The 23,225-nt window shown below is 33.5% G+C and overlaps 3 protein-coding genes across 3 annotated transcripts; 2 read left to right on the top strand and 1 right to left on the bottom strand.

Annotated features, from left to right (window-relative positions):
- Window positions 1–11,572: 11,572 nt before the first annotated feature.
- Window positions 11,573–14,263, top strand: LOC120629213 (nudix hydrolase 8-like). The gene is made up of 4 exons (XM_039898076.1): window positions 11,573–11,778; window positions 12,711–12,802; window positions 13,029–13,239; window positions 13,824–14,263. The coding sequence occupies exons 1-4, from the start codon at window positions 11,670–11,672 to the stop codon at window positions 14,207–14,209; spliced, it is 798 nt and encodes a 265-aa protein (XP_039754010.1). The 5' UTR covers window positions 11,573–11,669; the 3' UTR covers window positions 14,210–14,263.
- Window positions 14,264–14,888: 625 nt separating this feature from the next.
- On the bottom strand, window positions 14,889–17,062 carry LOC120629212 (Golgi to ER traffic protein 4 homolog). Its single transcript, XM_039898075.1, has 4 exons — window positions 16,867–17,062; window positions 16,498–16,780; window positions 15,762–16,072; window positions 14,889–15,370 (listed from the first exon to the last, which is right to left on the bottom strand). The coding sequence occupies exons 1-4, from the start codon at window positions 16,974–16,976 to the stop codon at window positions 15,118–15,120; spliced, it is 957 nt and encodes a 318-aa protein (XP_039754009.1). The 5' UTR covers window positions 16,977–17,062; the 3' UTR covers window positions 14,889–15,117.
- A 1,431-nt stretch (window positions 17,063–18,493) lies between these two features.
- Window positions 18,494–22,109, top strand: LOC120629583 (nudix hydrolase 8-like). The gene is made up of 5 exons (XM_039898555.1): window positions 18,494–18,575; window positions 18,649–18,779; window positions 19,584–19,675; window positions 20,247–20,457; window positions 21,634–22,109. Exons 1-5 carry the CDS (start codon window positions 18,511–18,513, stop codon window positions 22,008–22,010), a joined length of 876 nt encoding a protein of 291 aa, XP_039754489.1. The 5' UTR covers window positions 18,494–18,510; the 3' UTR covers window positions 22,011–22,109.
- The last annotated feature ends 1,116 nt before the right edge of the window (window positions 22,110–23,225 follow it).

Below are 23,225 nucleotides of genomic sequence, written 5' to 3'. Positions count from 1 at the left end.
ATGGTCCTGTTCCCTTCTTATTAATTCCATTTAGTCTCCTTGGTCAGAACATACAAAGCTGAGGCAGCGTAGGTGAGATGAGATCTTATACTTGCTTTGTAGATTTCCAGCTTGATTCATAGAGGAGTTTAGATGCAAATATATGGTAAAAGCGGGTGGTACCAATCCTTTGCTTTACTGGCGATAGTAAGCCATAAAGCACACTAGTAACAAAGTGCTATAACGCCTGCCAACCAAAATCTGAGCAGCGTAGTGCGGCAATAATCTAAAAACTGCTCGCTAATGTGCGAGGAGTCCTGTTGTTAGAAGTGGGGCGTTAATAGGAGTAGGATCATGTTACTTTACTTATGCTATACCTACTTATAAAAATCTGAGAGTTTTATATTTTAGTGGAAGTTTTATAGCTGTGTATTCTGCCTGAGTTTTTAATAACCATCAAGTTGCATGTCAAAGTTTTATCGCGCCTACTTAGTAGACTGGCTTACTCAAGTAGTTTAAAATTCATAGCTACAACAAGTAAGTAGGTATAAAGTATCTAGGAATTATCAAAGTTCTCATTCAGTCTAGAACAAAAAATAAATATCGTTGTGGATTTTTTTGCATGGCATAGTAGCAACATAGAACCTAGTAACCGGTGCCCAGCCGTGACACTAAGAACCAAGATTACCTCCTAACTTGCTAATAGACTGAGGATGGTTATACGATCTTGAGTCTACAATTTAATCATGTAATCGGCTACATAAATTTACACAACTACTTGTATCTAAATCCTAAGATTGCCTGGCAGAGCTTCTTAGCGATGAGGCCGCATTTTGTATCCTACTACATTCTTTAAGTGTTTTTCTTTTTTTCTTTGTTTTTCTGAATGATGTGGTGTACAAATAGGATTACAAATAAATACTTTATAATCGGTATTCTACAAGATAGTAGTTATTTTTTTGTTATAATAAAGTTCTAAAACTGTTTTAGTAGACGAACTAACTATTTAATAATAAGTATATCTTTCAAAGAGACTCTTCACCTCCGGGGCTACAATCTCTGGAGCTATTATCTCAACGCATCACGCATTCACACCTTGGCTCACACTAAACTAGGCGCCGCGCCGCGCCGCTCAACCTCGCTCACAAATTCAACAACCAGCGCTTTTCTCGCCATTACTAATCAACTATTCAACAGGCTAATTAGTGCCACGGCGCTATCGACACTTTGAGACAACAAATGTAAGCTTTCTTTTTTCTTAGACGAGATAGGGAAAACAAAAACATTTATACAACGCATACCTAACTACCAATAGGTAAAGTTGTCGAGCTTAATTAGCTGCTTGATAATATGGCCTGCTTTCTGAGTCAAGGCTGTGGGTTCGATTCTCACAACTGGAAAATATTTGTGCGATGAACTTTAATGTTTTTCAGTGTCTGGGTGTTTATATGTATATTATAAGTATTTATGTGTATTATTCATAATAATATTCATCAGTCATCTTAGTACCCATAACACAAGCTACGCTTACTTTGGGGCTAGATAGCGATGTGTGTATTGACGTAGCATATTAAAAAAAAAAAAAAAAAAGTGTTAAGGCGCAACTGTCTCTTAGATAGCAAATGAAATGTTTCTTTTTTGTTAGACGAGATAAAAAAATAAATAAATATATACATTTATTTGCATGTATATACATTTCTCGCCCTCACTAATCTGCTATTCTACGCTCAATTTAGTGCCACTGTGCATTTGCAATAAAAACTGCAGGCGACCTTTATTTATCTTATGTTTCCTCAGACAACATAAAGGAAGTGACCTGAAGATCTAAAGATTCATTCAGATCGTTAACCTAATAGTTAATTTTCTAAGAAGAACCTGCCCACATGTTTGAATATTTTATATTAACATTGCTAATATTAATACTAAGCAGTACTGTAGAGATTAATAAAATAATTAGGAGTTAATATAGGATCATAGGAGTTAGTATTCATCATCATCACATTTTATTTATACTCTTTATTTGTACACCACTCAAGCAAAGAAACAAGACAAAAAAAGAACAAACACATGAAGAATGAAGCAGGATACAAAAGGCGGCCTTATCGCTAAGTAGCGATCTCTGCCAGGCAACCTTAGGATTAGGAAAACTAAAAAGAAAACAAATAGGTGGGGTACACTATTTAGTACATACATACAAATATCTACATACTTAGACATAAACCAGACTACACAAATAAAAAAAAAATTAAAAATACTATTGATAAATATAAAAAAATAAATATACTAATACATATCCTAATATACCATAAATACTTAAATATGAGTTCATCACATCAACCCATCACCGGCATACTACAGAGCACGGGTCTCCTCCCACAATTAGGAGGGTTTAAGACCGTAGCCCACCACGCTGGCCCATAGCGGATTGGTGGACTTCACATACCTTTGAGAACATTATGTAGAACTCTCAGGCATGCAGGTTTCTTCACCGTTGAAGCAAGCGAGATTTTAATTAGTTAAAACGCACATAACTAAGTTAGTGGTGCGTGCTGGGATTGAAACTAGGCCCCCCGAAGGTGAAGTCGAGCTCCTACCCAATGCGATATCACAGCTCTAAATTAATAGAATAATAATATTAATTAATGAGGTACGTACGGCGTTTTATGCATTATATTGTATAAAAGCCCTGAAAAAATAAATAAAAATAAATCATTATCAAATATATAACAATAATTGCTATCCAAATACTTTTCCGCATGGGCCTGTCTGACACTAAAACAAAGGAATCCGTTAGTATACCTAACTTATGTTTCTTGAAAACGCGATTTGATAACAGCGATAGAAAGAAAACTTTTAGTTCGGAGGATCCGAACCGTTTTTGTCTAGATTGTATTTTTTCTATTCTATCCCAACAAAAATTTGGACTTGTTGATTCAGGAAACTTTGATAGTAGGTAGGTACTCACCAAATCAATTTTTTTTAGAGATTAGGCAACCAACTTGTAATTGATATGAATTATAATATAAGCTGAAGTAATATGTATTATATTTAATTTAGGTACATAAACTTTTGATTGCATATTTTTCTAGCAGCGCAGCTGTAATTATACGCTCAGCAGAGAGACTTATGATGATGATTGGTTGTTAATGATGGGTGCTGAGACTGGCGGATTGGATTTTCTTTCAAACCTCCTAAGTCGGTCACCCATTTATTTAAGTACCGATTTGGGTCAACGTTGCTTACCCAACCCATAACCTAGTAGCAGCACATAATAATAGTAGATTACAAGCATCTTTCGATCAATTATTTAAGGGAAAGTACCATAAATAAGGTAAGGTAAAACTGTAGATTTTTCCGAGACGGGCTTGAAGTGATGATTGAAGCTCTAAACATAGGTATCGCGCAAACCTCAAACAATTTTATCTTTATTCTTTAGTAAGCAACTATACTTAAAGTCTTGTAAAAAGCATAAAATTTTGTTTGTATCTTCGTATGTCTGGCTCTGTAAGTCCGATTATATTTAAATCTTTAAATAAGCCAGCCTTTTTTATGTTTATAGACGAGCGCTTGACTGCAATCACACCTGATGGCACGCGACGATGCAGCCTAAGGTGGAGCGCGCTTGCCTAGAAGATGCCTATTCACTCTTGATTTGAAGGTACTCATATTGTAGGTACTGGGAAAAATGGAAGCTTGAAGGGCATTGCAGATCTCAGCGGTGCGGATCAGAAACGAAGATGCGAAGCGCTTCGTACGCGTCCGACGTATATCAACCACGTAGAGATGCAGATCCTTTCCTCCGGTTCGATTGGTGAAAAGGCGAGGGGGGAACTAGATCAAACAGTTCTTGAGCACACTCTCCGAAATATATCCTACAGAATACCGAAAGGCAGGCATCTTTGTGACGATGTTCCAAACTCTGAAGTTTTTTATTGGCTAGCACGGCGATTCGGTGAATCCAAGGCATCAAGCTGATACTTGGAAGAGCCATACCATAAATGGGAACAGTACTCCATGCACGATCAAACTTGAGCTTGGTACAAGATGAGAAGCTGTTCAGGCGTGAAGTACCGCTTGGCGGTTGTAGGCTAAAATAACGTTACGCGGCGACCCTATAGTCACTATTTTAAATACATATTCAATATACTATACTTGTTACATTAATAATTCTAAAAAACACAAGATATAAATAGAAGAATTTTTATGGATCCATTCGAAGGATCATGTTTAAAAAGAAATTGTAATCTTCGTCTCTTCTAAAAGTAGAAGTCACTGGAGATAAATGGTACACAACTTTTAAAGTTTCCAAATCCCACGCGAGCGCTTCCTCGTATTAAGCATGTTCGATCCATCATTGGCTCGAGTTCCGACCGACATCTAAAAAATCACACTTCCAAACCAGATAACGTTCTGAGCGTTTAAGGAGCGGACTAGAATTTTTTAGTTCATAGCAAAATATGATCTGCTTGTTCAAATTTTAATTCCAATGATAGATTGCTATTTATTTGCATGTAAACTACGAGTTGGTATATGGAACTGAACCGTTGTTCTTGTGGTGGTGGTAACATGTATTACGAGATCCAATTTCGATTTACGGGTCGGGCTAAAAATTAATATATTTTTTTGTAACCGTCCACCGGCTTACCTCTGTCGGTGTTTAATATAAAATATTAACGTATCATAATAATCCATAATCACAGTGAAGGAGCGTGATCTTCGCTCCAAATCCGATGAGTTTACACCAAAATTGGTCTATATTAGGTACCTATGTTTGAAACATTAATTTATAAGCGATATAAATTATTAATTAAATTTTGTTTACCATAAAATCTTCTGTATTACTGGTAGTAACTATGTGTGTAATACAGCAAAAAAAAAAACATTTTAACGCTTTTAGATGAAAACACTTTCATTCCACTCGAATTTTATCTGAAGCGTAACAAACATTTTCACGGGGGATTTTATCGTTTCGCTTTTACGAACACTTTTTAAAATTGTGAAGCCGTTACTCGGGTAAAAAGTTGTCCATGTCAAAAGTTGTTCTGTGCTAGTTCCAGTCATTGATATAATCCACGTGAAAAATCCTTTTAAAGTGCACCGGGGGCATGTAAAGTAGATTGCCATCAACCTATCTACTGCGATTGCGATTGGGTTATGTCTAAAAATAAATCAATAGTTTCCGTTTGTATCTAAGTATACAAACGGAAACTCTAAAATAGGAGAAACTGCGTGGCGCAATACTTTTTAATCGATTAAAGACTCGATTCGATTTTAGAATGTTGTAAACTAAAACACGACGTAAACTTTCCATGTTACGCACTTTTCCGCCGAGAGATTTTTTTTTTGTTAACAGAAATTTCGTCAATAACTAAATAAATCTTATTGCAAATTTGCGATAGAAGTAATTTTAGCTTTTTTTTCTGACGAGAAAATTTTACTTAATCGTGTACAGTAGGTACTTTAACTCGCAGCGTACCTTTAACTTTTATTAGTTATGTGCGTTTTTAGGAATGCATAATCATTTGCTTTAACGGTAAATGAAAACATGGACAGGAAACGTGCATGCTCAAGAATTCTCCATGTAATGTAATCAGAAGCGTTTGAAGTCCAACAATTACATATCTTCTTAAAGGGTCATCTCTGAAAACAATGATTCTTTTTTAAAGTACGGTGATTTTTTGTTTGGTACTAATTTATTTCAGACCCAAGCAATTGAGCTATAATTTTCACTGACAAAACTACTTAAAAGTGATGTGGCACGAACCATTATAATAGGTATTATTTTCATCCGAAAAGGAAAATTCCTTTGTTAAAATCAACACACGTACATACTACCTAAGTACAATGCCTTCTCTTGTTATGCATGCTTGGATGCCAGCGCTGGAGCTTTACCGCTGTCTTGTTTAACTAAAGAACAGAATAATTTTATAATATTGAAGATAATATTAGCAACATATTTTGTTATAAGAAGCAAATTTAATGATGTAACTATTTAAGTTATTAGATACGTCTTACCACATTATATTTTAGCATTAAAATATTCACTATCACGAGCAGGTGTCACATAAAAGGAGCGCTGATCTGTTATAAAACTGCCTAGTTACCTAGTAATGAAATGACATTCGAGTTTATATCTATTTACCAGAAATATTAACGGGCATACATTAGTAACACCTGCATATCGTATGTTTCAGCACTGCGTAAGGTACAGAAGTAATTTATGGGGTTGGGTAGATGCTCTATTATGATTCTTACGGTAATTTTCGACCTTTCAATGCTTATACAATACATTTAAAACAATCAGCTAAAACTAATATGAATGCTACTAACGGCAAAATTGATGTGTATCTTAGTGAATTATCACTAAAATCATGCTGTTTGAAAGCAGCCCGCTCTTTTTTCATGTCTTGCAAGATAATCAATCTCTTAAACAGAATTTAAAAATAAATTGATTTCTTCAATTTTTTTTTTATTCTGTTCAGATCTTCACCAAATTCGGACAAAGCTTGTGTATAAAATCGTTATATATGGCATAATATCATTATCCCGCAGGAACCCTGTTGTTTTTTTTTGGGATAAAAATGTTAACCCGAAGTAGCAGCTATATACTACATTGCACCTAAATCGTTCCTGTTTCCGCGTAATACGCTAACAGACATACAGACTGATAGGCATACAAAATATTTAACAAATCTGTTTGTTTTCTCTATTCACATTAAAGCGTCCCCTGATTAAAATTTTCAAAAATTATTAAACGTGGGACGGAAAATTTATTTGTAAGTACCGATTCAATTTTTTTTTTATTGGAATTTTAAAATATGCTTTCTTAGTGAATACCTACCCTTTATAAAAAACACGCCCTCTAAGATACGCCCTCGATTTTTCAGTCGTATTTAATTTCTCGTTTAGAATTTCCAAAAACTCTCGTGCACATACTTCTTTATTTTATGTTAACCAAAAATCAAGCGTCATCGATATAACTTAAAAAATTATAGACTTTCATAAAAACTTTAATTTTAACTTCTTTCAGGTGGAATTTTCAGAACGTCAATTCTTAGTGTGCGGTGACTTCATAACAGAAACCTACTGCCAAATTTCCAAGTTTCTAACCGCAGCGGTTCTAGCTGTGTGTTGATTATCAGTCAGTCAGGACTTTGAATTTTATAAATATAGATAGAAAAAGAAGATACTTTGAACTCCCTTTAACAAATGACTGCATTAATAATGTGTTGGTCAACAGCAGCACTACATGTTAGTCGATAGCTCGGTAAGCTATGTTGACCCAAGTCAGTAAATTGATGGGTCGTCTTTGGATGTTTAAAAGATAAATACTGGGCCTAATAATTATAAAACTTGTTCGAGGGCTTCTGGAAGAGATCTCTTTTAAGATAATATTTCTTGTGCACGTCATGTCATTTCTGTATGGTACTTCATATAGCTGATAGGTTAAAAGTATTCAAAATTCATTCGCCTTTCAATTAAACATTAAAAATTCGCAATAAGAACTTCAGAGCGTGAACTTTTTGCATGACACAACTATTATTCACTCTATATTCCAGAAGCTATCATCGCTTTATACTAATAACGTTCAAATATTGAAGAGGAAATACAAGCATGGGCTGCATTAGATCCATTTTCTCTGGCAGTTTGCCAAACAGAAAATTGAAAAGTTTCCTATACAGTTCAGCAGTTTCTGACTCATCGCCTTCAAATATTCCTTTGATTCCTTTGATTGGCTTCATCGTAGAACTTTAACACTGTCAGTTAACTAAGATAGTTACTCTATCGATTCCATTTTTAAGCGATACTTGCCGGCAATGAAATAAAAGTACGTTCTTAATTATGTATACGAATCAGTAGGGAAAAAACACCCGTTGCCTTATAGTAACAAGTAAAGTTCTATACAAACTTTTAATACTAGGACCCACCACTTCTGTGCCCGTTGTTAGACTACTGATATATATTTTTTTATTATTTATATTTCTTTAAGAATTGGGCTATTTAATATCAAAATTATTTTTCAACCAAATTGGCAGGTCTAAAAGTTGTTATTCTCTTTATATGCTGTTTCCCGTCTAAAATGATAGCACCATAATATAAGGGGTTTCAAATCCATTTGGATAGAAGCACGCGTTACGTTGCAGAATGTCATGATATGCAATGAACATCAAGGTTTGATTTCTTTATCAAATCCTAAAATCCAGGAATAATTTACGATCAATAAATAATATGCAATGGAAAGACAATGAAGATTTGGCTTACCTACAGTTTGCAAATTTGATTTTATTTCTAAATCGCATTCACGGATAATCCTTTTAAAACAGATAGCTGTCTCTATTAGAAACAAAAATAGTCTTTTACAAATACTCGTAAAGTGTCACACTCCAAAGATATAATCAACTTCTACAATTATTATTTTCTCTTTGAAATTAATGAATCTCTAAGAGAACAATGATTATTCACTGTTGCCTCAGATTACTCGTAGCAGCACGCGCAGCATATCATGAAAAGAATTGAAAGTAGAGTTGGTAAAATCGGTTATTTCCAATCGATTGAGTGAAATAAAATAAGAACCGGTTTCTCTTCACCGGTTAAAACGAAACGAAACCGAAACCTCAACCGAAATGATTCCAATACCGGTGACGTCCAAAAACGACCGGTTTGAAATTTGTTCCTGTTTTTGAGCACTGGCTATGCAACGGGCCGCCGGATTCCGGACTGTTTTGTTTTTAAAAGAGAAGTGTATTTTCTTAAAAATAAGTATTCACACTGATTTAAAGAGATTCCTTTATTTAAAAGAATTAACAATGAAAAACTTTGGAAGCTATATTCGAAATGTGACACTTTATTAAGTTCTAGATTGTAATGATGTTTACTATCCTTTTGTAAGAATTACGTTAATGCGATTTTCGAATAAAATCAAATACTTATATATTACACCGTACTATGTTGATAAAAGGATTGTCTAGATGCCTGTTTTTATGCCATTTCGGGGAAAATAAAGTAACTCTGGTTTAATAAACTCTTAAAGATTCCTTAAGTTATTTTGTTACAATAATATAGTCTTAGCCTACGGATAATAATTTATGAAACCTTATGAGAGAACAATGGGAAATAGTGAATTTATAATTAATTAACAGGGACTTTTGAACGGTCCTCCCTTCCCTGGCTAATAGCAGCACAACCTCAACCTTATATACGACTGTCACAACGCCTTGGAAACACTCGCTGCTTCTAACGACATCCCCCTAAGGTTGGTCAAAGGGCATGACGGGACAACACTAAAGGTAGTAGGGCCAGATCCGATCCTACATATTCCATTCAGCGAGTACAAAACATGGTTACATGAACAAACACACATTCCCAACTTTGGGCCAATGCGACAGATTGTAAACAAACCAAAGTAGCTTTCCCTAACCTAAACCAACTTATAACGGTGGTGGGATTCATAACAGGTCATAGCTCCTTAAACAGACATCTTTCCATTCAGGTGTCACCGACAGCCCTCTTTCCAGAGCATGCATGGAGGCAGATGAAACACCTACGCACGTGATGCTGAGGTGTGACAGAGCAACGCGAGATCTACCTGAGATCACCAGCCACTATCCCGAAAGTCCTTAGAAACCTGGGCGGTATGCTAGGATTCTGGAATGAGCTTGGATGGTTGGAGTAGCGAGCAACAACGGGAAATTTTGACGTACAACAAGCGAAGTGCTTACGTGCGGAAACTGCCCAGAGAAAAGAAGAAGAAGGGACCTTTGAGTACAAGTACCCCGGATAACTTAATGAGACACAAATCCAAAGGAAATATATTTTATTCCTCAATTTTTTGGTCGCACGCAAGTCATATTGAAACATGCAACACTATTATCTCCGATACTGCCAATCAGTAATGCATTAAGTTAAGATGAACATTTGAACCAGACCTCGCACAAATAACAATTTTATAACGATAATTCGTATAAAAATACGAATGCTCCTAAAACCGCTCATGGGACTTCAACTCACTCTATGCCAAAAATGAACTCTTTGTCAGAGCATAAACTAAGGACAAAAAAAACACACTTTCGCATTTATAACATTAAATAGAATTCTATATTTTATAGTTGTCGTATTAAATAAAAGTACAAAATATACCTCGGATAGAGCTGAGGTGTAGTCGATTTCTATTTTCTATAAAACAAGCTGAAATACCATCAACACGTACGAAGCGTTTTGCTTCTTCCTTTCTGATCCGCACCGCAAAGGCCTGGAATGCCCTCCCATCTTCCGTCTTCCCTGATACCTATAATCTGGGTACCTTCAAATCAAGAGTGAATAGGCCTCTTCTAGGCAAGCGCGCTTCATCTTAGGCTGCATCATCATTTACCATCAGGTGTGATTGCAGTCAAGCACTTGTCTATATATTTAAAAAAAAAAAAAAAAAAAGCTGTCGATTGTCGTATAAGGATGTTGTAACTGGTAACAAAATAAGCCTGGTCAATCGGAATTGCAATTTTGCTACTGATAAGCGACAATTTCTATAATTCTTTATAATACAATTAATTTATATTAGCATTTGTTGTTTAATAACACTACAACAAATAAATAAAACAATAATAAAAAGCAGCGATGGTTCGAACTTCGGCTTACTTTCGTGGAAACCGAGTTTTTTTACTCTGAATATGGAGGGTAGAGGTAAGGAGAGTCATCTTATATGGGAGAAAAGTTGAAAAAGTGTCCAGTTGTATGCGCTAAATAACAGTTCAAAAATCCTCCACAATGGCGCTGGTGGATGCACAGGGTATGGTATGAATGTAGCAATCGTAGATGAATTGAAGTATGCCGAGTTAAAAAATGTAATGTCATTATCGACTAAAGTAGTTAATTATTGAGAATTTCAACAACTTACGTTGTACAAAATATTGTGGTAAATATAACCTTACTTCCTTGTTTATTTTTCAAGCCTACTCTAACAATATTTGGCGCTTCTTTTAAGAGTTACCTTGATGCAAATGTGGCGCCATCCTAATTCAATACATTTTGACGGACACTTTTTCATATTCACAGATGATCCTCCTTACCTCTACCCTCCATAACTCTGAAGGAAAACTTTGCTTGAATAGCTGCATGCCAGAATTTTCGCCTCATAGTCCTCAAAGGCATAGAAGTCAACCAATCCACACTTCTACCCTGTAAAGGATTAGGCATGGGTTGTTAATGATGATGACGATTATTGATGTGAAACATCTATAGGCATCATCAGGGAAACCTGATTTTTGGTAAAAGTTAAAGATTCTGCGCTTTGCGACTACATTTATATTAGAGAAATGTTTTTGGACTCGCTCTAGATGTTCTGAGATTAATCCGTAGAGAAAAAAAACAGCAAAATTGAACTTAATATTGAACTGACTTTATTTGACAAACCTAATCGACTGCGCCCCATCACTAGCAACATCGAACCTTGTGACATTGTACAAAAAACATTGTACTAATGTCTCTTTCTAGCAGCCTATCAAGACCTTAAGAAAAAAAGAGTACAAAATAATGCATTTCATTGCTATTTTAACCCTTAATATGACAGTTAATTTTTTGACAATAAATAATACCCAAGTTTCATTGTACCCGCAAATCCAATCACGTCAGTCGTTTCGAGACTAATAGTTGTATTTTTGTTTCATAAAACCAAATTATCATCCTCAACTGCTGTAATGTCTGCAGATCAAACATTCCAAGGAGTTGTCGACAGATATAATGGAATTACGGTGGACTCCAAAGATGAACCTTGTGATCAAAATCAGTTTTTGACACAACTGATAAGTAAGGCCGATTACTTGCATCACAAAAAAAAAAGATTATTTGTGTAGCCACCTTGAATTCAACTTTCGATAGCCCTCTTCTTCAGCTCCCCTTATGATTCGGATAAGTATTCGAACCTTGAATAATTTGTCATATCTAGCAAAATATATTCTAACTTCCATTTCTCGATTTGATAGGCCATTAGTTACGTTATTACCTGACTAAGGTAGGGACCAAGCAGCTGGAATACTTACATTATGTAATGTTATTGGATCTAGTCAATTGGAAAGGTCAACATAAAAGTTGTCTCAGGACATTTAAGGCCTTACAAATTATTGTGAAATAATGATGCAAACCTATTGCAACTTTTATTAACTTGTAAGGCGCTAAATGTCTTAGAATTACCTCAATAGACGGAAGGATCATATTTGTTTGACTATGTCTAATTCATAACACTAGTCAAATCATCAATGTCTGATTAATTTTAATAATCTTAAAAATTAAAGAATCTGTGGAATAATACTTAAAATTCATAATACTTGTATTCATATTATGACTTCAGACTGGTATTCTGGCTGGTAAAGGCCAGTTATATTAAGTGCTTGCATATTGTGTAAGAAAAATTTTCATGGACACAAAAATCACCCACATACCATAGTGCAAAAAAAAGGTAGTGAACCTAACAATTTTAAGAAGTAAACTCTTTATTCTTCACATTAAATCAAGCTATTTTAGTATATTATAAGAGAACTGTTGCTTGTATCTGTAGACTAGAGTTCCTGTAGGTACTGATTTGACAGGCTATGCGATATATAATCTTTTCTTTGCTTCAGGTGATGAAACAAAAAGGGAAGTAAATAATTATAGTTTATTATAAGTTCCACATAAACTACAGTTGATAAAGCAGCATCTAAATTATATTAATAATATTCATATTTTATAACTACTTACAGTTTCTTTAAGAAAATGGGATGATGAGCAAAAAAGATGCATTTGGTTCAAAGTTCACATCAAAGACGCAGCATGGGTGCCAGTACTTGCGAATGTAACTATATTATCATAATAGTTAAAATATGTTTATACTTGAAATTTTGCAGCATTCATCTGATATTATAAAAGGTGCCTAAGGTAAACAAGAAAAAACGCTTATATCAAAATCCTGTGATCTATTTAAGCACTTTCACCATCAGGGCATCCAATAGTATTAATTAAAAAACATGAAAATTAGGGGAGGAGAATTTAAGATGTATTAAAATTAAAAATGATTTTAGGAAGGATTTAATTTCCATCACTCAAGAGACAACTTTGTAATGATGTACAAATGGCTACTGAAGAATAGGAAAGCTAACTTACCACCTGCGAGTCATACTAACCTAGGAGTAGGAGGTTTAGTGTGTAATGATAACAATGAAATATTAGTTGTGACAGAGAAACACTTTGAGTATGCCCATTGGAAACTGCCTGGTGGATATGTAGAAAGAGGTAATTTTTTTATGTTGAAGTTATTTTAACATTATTTTATAAACTTAAATACTTGTTAAAATAAGTTAATATAGGTCTAAAACAGTAAGAGCATGCACATTCTAGAAAAACAGTTTATTAATGATTTAGCTTGTAATAAGACTTAAATGGTGTCACAAAAAGGCTTAAATTTATTTTGATAGGAGCCAACATTTGGAAAGCACTTTGATTTTTTGTGACAGGCAGCAATTTTTTTTTATAATTTGGTACTTTAACATTTTAAAGAGTATTTTGTTAAAAACGGCACCATGATCCGGCTAACTTTCACATGATTTAAATCTTATTCTGTAGTTAAACAACCAATGTATATCCATTTAACAAAAATAAATAAAATAACAAAATATGGTTTCTTTATATTCCTATAAATACTTTCATAATAATAGTGAATATCAAGTTACTATGTTTCTTTTATTTAAAAGTAATAGGGTTATGTATATCATACAAATATGGTTAGGTATATAATCTATGTATACAAAGTGTGAATTCATTTTAGTAAACTCTGCAACCTTGCTTGGCTGTGTTGATAATTATATTGATTATTTTAGGGGAAGACATCAAGCATGCTGCAATTAGAGAAGTGAAAGAAGAAACTGGTGTAGATGCAGTTTTTGAATCAATGATAACTTTGAGACACACACACAATGCAATGTTTGGTAATTCAGATATTTACATAGTGGTAATGTTAAAAGCCATAACAACAGATATAACTAAATCAGAAGAAGAAATCAAGGATTGTAAGTGGATGAAAATAGATGAATATCTGAATCATCCACATGCACATGAGTTCAACCGTTTTATTGTAAAACAAGCTTTACAATTAAATGAAAACAATATAAAGTTAAATCTTCTCAAAAGTAATGTCACAATTTCAAGTTGGTCCAGAGACATAACTTCACTTGTTGTAGATGTTTCATCCGAACATCAGCAGTAAAGGTTGTAAAAAACATAATGTAGTTGGAATGAATATATTATGTATAATACTGAAGATTGCATATTTTACATCTGCCCTATTGTGTTTGTCAATTGGTTTGAAATAACCTTTAACAAAGCTGTGTTATAAAACTGTGTTATGATTATTTTACTCTTAGGGTATTTGTTGGCCCTACTTTGATTGTTTGTAATGATTGTATGGAAGCAGGTCTTAATTTGTACAACTCCATGATATATTATGATAATTTTCAGCTTTATTTGTTATACTCCACAAAAAGCAGGACAATCAGTATGGTGTAATTTAAATTTCTTTAATCTTTATACTTCAGCAATGTACCCTCTATGCATGTTTCACTCCACTGGAGTATTCTCAGATGTTAATTTTACAATGAATAATTGTTAATGTCACATAGGTTAGGTTATTGGAATTTAATTAGCATAGGTTTTTATAGCAAGGTAAGGTCTTTGAATCAAAAAAATATTATTATTTAAAAACAGTTACCACTAATTAAAATCAAATCAGTATGCTAATTTTACTAAAGTATAGGTAATAATGTAAATAATTTATTAAATAAATAAACCAAAGAACAAACTTTTATAGTATTGATTAATCTATATCATACAATTATTTAAAACAATTTTTTTTCATAATTAACATGCATAATTCTGACAATAATAAATAGCTTTCTGCAACTTTTTATTGAAACACAGTAAGTTCATACATATTAAATTGGTGATGTGTAATAAGTTGCTATTTGATAAAATATAAAACTCTTAGTAAACATAAATCTTTTCAATGCATGCATGTACTACCTGATCTTCCACCAAATATACAAAATCTTCCCATTACATATATTTAAATAAACTAATTAATTGTTAATTATAATTTTATGTACTCAAATATCCAGTCTAATCTAAGTCAGGAACAGGTGCACAATTTGCCGTAATCTCCCCTTCTTCCTCTGAAGATTCACCATCTACATCTCCTATGATAGTTTTAAGAAGTCCACCAAATACAGAATTAGAATTCCTACCCTCCTGGGGTATTTCAATTCCAAACCAAACGCGGCCAATGGTGTCTAAATACACTGAGTAATTTGGATCTCGTTTTATACTTATTGCGTAACAGTTTCTTAATATTTTAAATTGGATGACATGTTTCCTGAAAAACAAAAAAATATACAGTAAAAAATTGTTTATAGATTACTTGCAGCTTTGACTTTTGTTTTCCAGGGCTTAAACAGAAACTTTGGAGCAATGATAGAAAAGATTAAGTTAGCTGTTAAGATTTGCAAAGGAAGCAAAGGTTTTTTCTTTGCATCCTATACACATCTGGAATACCACCTCTAAAATGCTTCCTATGTGTGCCAAAATTCGTTAGGATTGGTAGAATGGCTGAACATAGGACACAAATAAATAAACAGGCACACTTTTATGCATGTTCTAAATGACCAGTCAGAATACATAAAAGTGTCTTAAACTAGCCTCAAAATTAATAGTTAAAAAAAATTTAAAAAGAATTAGATATTAGAATTAGATCATAAGATACTCACTCTTCAATAGCTCGTAAAAGGAACCAAAGAAAATTTAATAATGGAAGAAGGTATGGGGGACCTTTATCGTTCTTGATAGTGGGGTGTGATCCTGTGTACTTGTTAAATGCTTCTGTGGCCATCTGTATATTGCGCAAGCAAAGACATTGTAGTACAGCCTGAGCTATAAACAAGTCTATTTCTGACTTGAGACCCTTAGTTGTATGCAACTCAATTAGCATGTTGGCATAGGCTGCCCCATCACTTGAGTGCAGGAAGTGTCTATGTGCTGATGTATATTTCTTTTCCTTCCAATACACTTCTGCTATTTTCTAAAAATAAAAATGTATAATTCAAAATTAATTTTATCACTAAAAGCACTGAAGCAAGCTCAAGTCTGTGTTTGTATATATGTTTTGTATGCTACCATCGATTTGGAGAGCAGATTCTGCAGACAAGAAGCTGGAAAGAAACTCAGCATTTGCTATGCAATGTATATTACAATGTTAATTTTTTAATATTATGAGTGGGGAAAGCAAGAGGTGGAGCTTCCAAGAAACTGTGTCAAAAAAAATTCATCAATTGTATAGTAAAGATACTAAACATTGAATGAATTTTGCTGTAATAATTATATTTTAATCCAAACATAACAATTTTTATGTGAAAGCAATCATTTTTCCCAATCACAAATGTGATTTTAAACTATAAATATATTAGGGTAATTTTCTATTGTAAATAATACATTTTATATTATTACCTTGTGAAGAAGAGGATGGCCCTTTTTACTATCATCCATTGACCACTTTACTGCATTAGTAAGAAACGTTTCTCTTTCAGGAATGCTTGAGTTCATAATTTCAAACAACTTTGCTATTTTCTCTATCCATTCTTCAGATGGTTTTGTTTCGGATTTCGTTAGAACATCTATTAAAAGTATGGCCAAATCTGCACCACTGCCTTGTTGATCACATTGAAGCAAAAGGGTAGATCCTTTGTACAGTAAATTTAATAGTTCCAGATATTTCTTTTGGCTTAAAAATCTGTAATGTTTTAAGTTTCTAATTAGTTATTTGGTTTGTGTATGCGTACCAAATTCACGCGTGTAGATAGGCACTTAAAATTTTACCTGAAATAAAGTGTTCTATACATTTGATGTGCTTCGTAATATTGACCCGCACTGATGGACGCTTCTAACTTATCTAAAACGCGAGTTACAGCTCTCTCTCGACCAGCCATTGTTATTTTTTTGCAATAATATATTTTTGAAGAAATCTGTAATCTTTACATCACTTCAAGGTATTTTATGTCACACACAGATAATAATATACTAGATGTCACAACTCGCAATCACAGGTTATTAAAAAATGCACAGATGAATAGTTGTTACTACGAACAATGAATGATACAAGGAATCAGGACTAAAATGGGAATGAAATGCATCATTTATTTACTCTTTTTACTTATGGGCTTGATAGGCTGCCAGAAAGTGACACTAGTGCAATTTTCTTTTTTCGTAATTATGTAGATTTTCACACGGTTCGATGGTGCTAGTGAATAATGATGGGTGGCAGTCGATAAGGTTTATCAAAAGGTAGGTATATTGATGGTAAGATGCTTTGTACGATTTTGACTGAAATTAAGAGTAGTCCTGTTTTATTAATATATTTTCTTCGAATCATCACTCCATTCTTAGGAAACCTGCATCAACATCATCATCATTAAGAGCCCATGACCGGCCCTCCATATTTAGGCCGTAGTCCACCATGCGGGCCAAGTGAGGATTGTTAGACTTCACATGCCTTTGAGGATAATGTGGAGAACTCTCAGGCATGCAAGTTTTCTCGTGGCGATTTCCTTCACATTTAAAACACTCTGCCCCCCTGAACGTAAGCCAAAGAACTAAGCTATATATCGGTGAACTTCGTTTAACTAGTCCTGATTCTGAATCTTCATATTAATTATTCTGAGAGTATTTATTTAGCGTAATTAAACTATGGATGTGGCATTGTTTTATATTATAGGTAAAATTTATTTTAGACAATCCAATATATGATATAATAACACAAAAAAAAATTATCGCTCGTCATCGCACAACAAAAATTTATACGAGTTTTGGTAAACATTAGGCAGCGCAAAAGTTGCAAACCACACTTCATAGGCAAAAATATATTAACATTAACTTCCATTTACTTATTGTAGAGAGCCCTATTTGTCCGGAAATACAAGCACCTGTACAAAAATATGACAAGCGCCGGACATAAACCCAAGCTAGCACTTCCTTGGTATAAACTTAAAATAGTTGTAAAATAGTTGGTCGAAATAGCCCATATTTTAATTTATAATAAACTACCGAATATCGTTAGAGAAGAAACAATGACATCTATTTTAAGGAGGAAAATCAAAGAATGGTTATTACAAAAAAACCTAAAAATCACGAAATGCATTTTCAAATCGATTTTATATTGCAAAAAGTAGATAATAGGAATTGTAATTTCTAAATAAACAATAAATATACACTAATATTATGCTATGTAAAATTAAATAATAGCATTAATTCATTAGATTTACCAGCTTATTTATTGCTCTTTGGTCCAATGCCAATTGACATCACAGTAGGCCTTAAAAGACTTGAATCTTGAAAATTGAAAAATTGCCGTAAAAAGATTTAAAAAAAATGACATCACAGACAGCTTTGCCTTTTCTGTGAAATTAATATTTTTATTTTGTTTTTAATTTAACTTAGCTTGATAATAATAAATTTAATATTAAAATGATCGCTATTAATCAATATGCGCTCAAATCTATCATGTTAAGCAATGTTACAAGATTTTCGAGGTTAGTTTGGAAAATTCAATAGGTATCAGCTTATATTGTTATCAACTTTTACAATTATCTATTAAATTTTCAGAAAGTTTTCTACAAACTACAAGTATCTTTCATTCCAAATTTTTATGGAAGAAAAAGATAGATTTAATGGTATCACTGTAGATACTGCATCATTAAAACACTCAAAAGAAATGTTTACTAAAACTTTAAAAGGTAAGAGGACAGTAGTTTTTTTTTAATAGGTTAATTTAGTAAGGTTAATCTGGAAATATAAAAAAAATATTAATAGCAACAGCCTACCAGCCTGCATTGTAGTAGAATTATTAAGGTATTGTGAGGTATGAAGGGTCTTAAGCCTCTTCTATGAGGTAGTGTGATATTTAATAGGTTAAGATGATAATTTTTTAATATTTATCAGACATAAGACAAACAGGTTTTATTGTTGAAAACCATTGCCTAGAAACAGGACAGGGCATGCAAGGAGCATATCCTTTAAAAAACTTACCTGTGTCCAACCAGAGTTGTAGGTGTATAGTCTCATGCACAAGAACAACCAAACCATTCAGAGAGGAACACAGCAATGCTTATTGGCTTGGTTTAGAAATAATCTTGGTGGTATTTCCCTGGGAAATCTCTGTTGTAAAAATCTCTACTACTAATCAAAATCTAACTACTATTAATTTTCATGTTTATATCTGGCATAATGCCAAAGACTTAATAGTCTAGTGGTTACCCACTTCAGGCTTCGAGTTTCCTGTTGCGAGAACGAGTTCACGAAATTTAAATATCAATTGCTTTCAACAGTGAATTAAAACATTGTAAGGAAACCTTTCCTGAGAGTTCTCCACTGTGTTCTCAAGGGCGCGTGAAGAGTACCAATCCACACTTGGCCAGTATGATAAACTAGGGCCTGAACACTTCTCATTCAGAGAGGTGATCCTTGCCCTAGTGGGCCGGTTGTTCATGATGATGATGATGATGATGACTTTTATCTTTGTTATTATTATTGCATTACAGAATCACTTGAGAAATGGTCTTCAGAAGGTAGAAGGTGTATATGGTTCAAAGTTCATATAGAAGACTCAAATTATGTTCCTTTATTAGCAAAAGTAAGATGTTTGATTTAAGATTAGCTAAATTGAGATAGTTTAATTTTTGTAACTCCATTAGCATTGTATTAACACATTTGACTAGTTTTTATATGCTATTCCAAATTATAATCTACCTCTGAGCCAAATTAAATCCAGATCTATACAGCCACTCTGGGTCATCTCTGGAACAGCCATCCTAATTTTTGGATTTTTAATATTAAATTGTATGTTGCGAAATTTCATGAAGATAGGCTTAAAATATATCATGTATATGGTTTAAGCCATGGATAGGGAACAACAGCTTTTTTAAAACATGTGTGAATGGTTTCCACATACTTTTGTCAGTATGAAAGAATTCCTACAGGATGCCAGCTGAATTTCATCATGATTGGTGAAATGCTTTAGATTTGTTTGCACATAGGTAACATTATAATATAGTATTCAGTATTCAATAATATAAAACATTTTATTTTTTACAACTTCGTAATTTGCCGTCCAGCTTATGAGGACTTAAATACTACTTCCTCAATTTATCTTTATGTAATATTTGTAGAAATTGTTATTTTTTTAAACAAATTCGTATTCTTAGAAAGGTTTTAATTTTCACCATGCCAGAGATGATTTTGTGATGATGTACAAATGGCTGCCATCAGAGCTGAAACCAAACTTACCGCCGCCTTGTCATACAAACCTTGGAGTTGGAGCATTTGTTGTAAACGAGAATGACCAAATGTTAGCAGTATCTGAGAAACATTATGAATATCCTCATTGGAAACTACCAGGTGGATATGTTGAGAGAGGTAATTTACTTTTGACCTTTTGTATAATTTTATGGATAGTCTGTATGAATGAAGGGCTGAAATAAAAATAGAAACCTTACCAATTATGCTTTCATGGTAATAGACAAATGACTGCAAATAACCGAGAGGTTGAAGAGGCATGTCTAAAGACGCTCAATTTTCGTGTTTTTAAAATGATCTTATAATACCTGACGTAGGTACGTTCCTGCTCCAGAGCCTCTCAGTTCCGTTCTGTGCGGTTTAGCCTTGATAATGCCGCAAATGCCGTCAGACAGAACACATTACGCGCTATCAAAATTAGCCAGAATGAAATAAGTCACGCTTGGCTATGTTATAGTTTTGAGGAATTTAAGAGTAGTCGAATTTGAACATTTAGACATGGTAGGTAGAACTTGCGCAAAACATAACATAATCCATACTTAATATAATAAATGTGAATGTAAGTTTGTTACGCTTTCACGCGAAAACTACTTAACCGATCATCATGAAACTTTGTAGGTACATATTTTGTAGTAACAAAGGATACTTTTTATAAAAAAAAGGAATGTTTATGAAATGTTTGTCAAAAAATCTCAAAAAACTTTAACGCCATCTAGCATTCCAGTAATGAACTTCCAACCCTGAGTAATGTTATACCGTTGCACTGTATTATCGAAGGTCACGTCAATGTCCAATCCAAATAACTATAGTTTCAGCTGTTTGAAATTTTTCCATATTTATTGCTTTTTTTTCTGTCATTAGTATAAAACTATTTGAATTTTTGAGGTAGGGTGTTATTTTTGTTGTTAGATGCTTTTCACTATTTCAGATCTTACTCACTGGTTTTAATTCTCACTCTGTTCTACTTTAAAAACGCCTCGAAAGCGGAAATCGGATTTATCCAAAAGTTCTTCGCAAAGCTTGTAGATTTATAAAAGGCGAACGATGCCTTGCTATTTTATTTAACAGAATATTCGCAGGCCCTTGTTTTGTGAGAAAGAGATAACAAGACACCCGATGTTTTGTTATATCTTTCGCATCACATTTTATAAAACTATCTTTAATGGCGCGGGTAAATGGTAGTGCGCGTACGTCTTGGTGAGCCGCTCTTCTAGCTAGCTGAGTTAGGTTGTGCGAACGGCCTTTATTTGAAATAGAACACACAAACACATTTATACTCTTTTTATTTCAATCTAGGAGAAGACATAGTTGCCGCTGCTAAACGTGAAGTTAAAGAAGAAACCGGCGTGGAATCAACTTTCTTATCATTGATTACGTTCAGGCATACACATAACATGATGTATGGAAACTCAGATATTTACGTACTCCTTATGATGAAGGCTTTGACGGAGCAAATAAGTTTGTCTCAAAGGGAAGTAAGTGATTGTAGATGGATGGATATAGAAGAATACATAAATCATCCACACGTGCATATGTTTAACAGATTGGTGATTAGACAAGCCTTTAGTTGTAAAGACAGAAATATCAAACTAGATATACAAAAGAAAACAGTTAAATGGGCAACTAATACAAGAGTTATGGACTTTTTATGTGTCACTGAGTATCATCAATAGTAGTTTAATAATAAGTAAAGTTCGATAATACAATGATTTTGTTAATATTGTAAATATCTATTTAAACCTAGAGGTAATAATATATGAATGTTAAGTTTCTCTATGTTTCTTTATTAAAACCAAATTACCAATAAATAGCTTAGGTACCTAAATAGTACTTATTAGCAACAAATATTAGGTTCTAACCACAACAGCAATTGTGAGCATGGTAGCAAGATATCTACCTATAATGAAATGTTTGTATCTCCGATTCGTTGCTAAGTAAAACTTTAGTACCTACCTTCAAAGCAAGAATGAATGATCCACTTTCTTGGCAAGCGCGTCCCAACCTCATCACAGTTATACGAAATATTTGATCGTTAATTATAACTACCAAATATTTCGAAAAATAGGCATATTAATTAATGTATGAAGGTAAGTATATACTTGGCAAAAATCAGTTTTTCTTTTAATTTACGTGCTATTGTCGTTAAATGGCTCAAAATAAATAAAATTTTACAGTGCCGTTTTAATAATTGGACGGCAGGTCCCATACAAAATTTACGAAATAATTTAAAACAGCGATTAACAATTTTATTATAAAAAAAGCGACTCTACTTTGTACGCCAACATCTTGTCATAGTTAAGATGAGTAATTTTTGCATGTTGTTACCATGCAGTATGCCATTTTGTACCTGCAATCTGTTAGTTGAACAAATGAAGACTGGCGCGAAATTCATACCGTTTTTGCGTTTTGCGAAAGTTAAATAGTCTTCGGTCAGCCTTAGTTATTACAAGATAGATAAGTGAAATGTTTTCTCCTAAATCCTTGAAAAATAATTCTTTGTGTTAGAAATAATCTTACGCAGCAATCAGCAAGGGTATATCGGCAGTACGATGCCCATCTCAAAAATTACATTGTATAAAATATATTCAGCCTTGAATTAAAATGTAATTTATATGCGGAATGCAGACTGTAGCTACCTAGTAAGTCTTTAAATTCATTTATTGTTCATTTAGGTAGATTTCGGTTCGATGATCGTTGCTATTATGTGTTTATCAAATTCGTTGACTAACTGCGTAGTTCGCGCAACAAGTTTCTCATTATAAGAAAGTTCGGTCTGACGCCTCTTAGGCAAATAGGCATATCGTATTAATCTAAAACTTCTCAACTAAATCGAAAGCTTCCAGACCAGCTGAGCGATTAAGAAACTTTTCCAACACGTTGTTTATACA

Source organism: Pararge aegeria, chromosome 14 (genome assembly GCF_905163445.1).
Source record: "Pararge aegeria chromosome 14, ilParAegt1.1, whole genome shotgun sequence".
Lineage (NCBI taxonomy): Eukaryota > Metazoa > Arthropoda > Insecta > Lepidoptera > Nymphalidae > Pararge > Pararge aegeria.
The sequence above is the reverse complement of the archived record's forward strand: the minus strand, read 5'-3'. Positions and strand labels throughout refer to the sequence as shown.

Bases quoted from the DNA above. Each gene is read 5' to 3' on its own strand.
- LOC120629583 (XM_039898555.1), top strand. From the start codon at position 18,511: ATGATCGCTATTAATCAATATGCGCTCAAATCTATCATGTTAAGCAAT. The intron at 18,576-18,648 runs GTTAGTTTGGAA...TTAAATTTTCAG, and splicing joins AATGTTACAAGATTTTCGAG to AAAGTTTTCTACAAACTACA. The intron at 20,458-21,633 runs GTAATTTACTTT...ATTTCAATCTAG, and splicing joins AGGTGGATATGTTGAGAGAG to GAGAAGACATAGTTGCCGCT.
- LOC120629213 (XM_039898076.1), top strand. From the start codon at position 11,670: ATGTCTGCAGATCAAACATTCCAAGGAGTTGTCGACAGATATAATGGA. The intron at 11,779-12,710 runs GTAAGGCCGATT...AACTACTTACAG, and splicing joins GTTTTTGACACAACTGATAA to TTTCTTTAAGAAAATGGGAT. The intron at 13,240-13,823 runs GTAATTTTTTTA...TGATTATTTTAG, and splicing joins TGGTGGATATGTAGAAAGAG to GGGAAGACATCAAGCATGCT.
- LOC120629212 (XM_039898075.1), bottom strand. From the start codon at position 16,976: ATGGCTGGTCGAGAGAGAGCTGTAACTCGCGTTTTAGATAAGTTAGAA. The intron at 16,781-16,866 runs GTAAAATTTTAA...AAAACATTACAG, and splicing joins TATAGAACACTTTATTTCAG to ATTTTTAAGCCAAAAGAAAT. The intron at 16,073-16,497 runs GTAATAATATAA...TTTTATTTTTAG, and splicing joins GCCATCCTCTTCTTCACAAG to AAAATAGCAGAAGTGTATTG.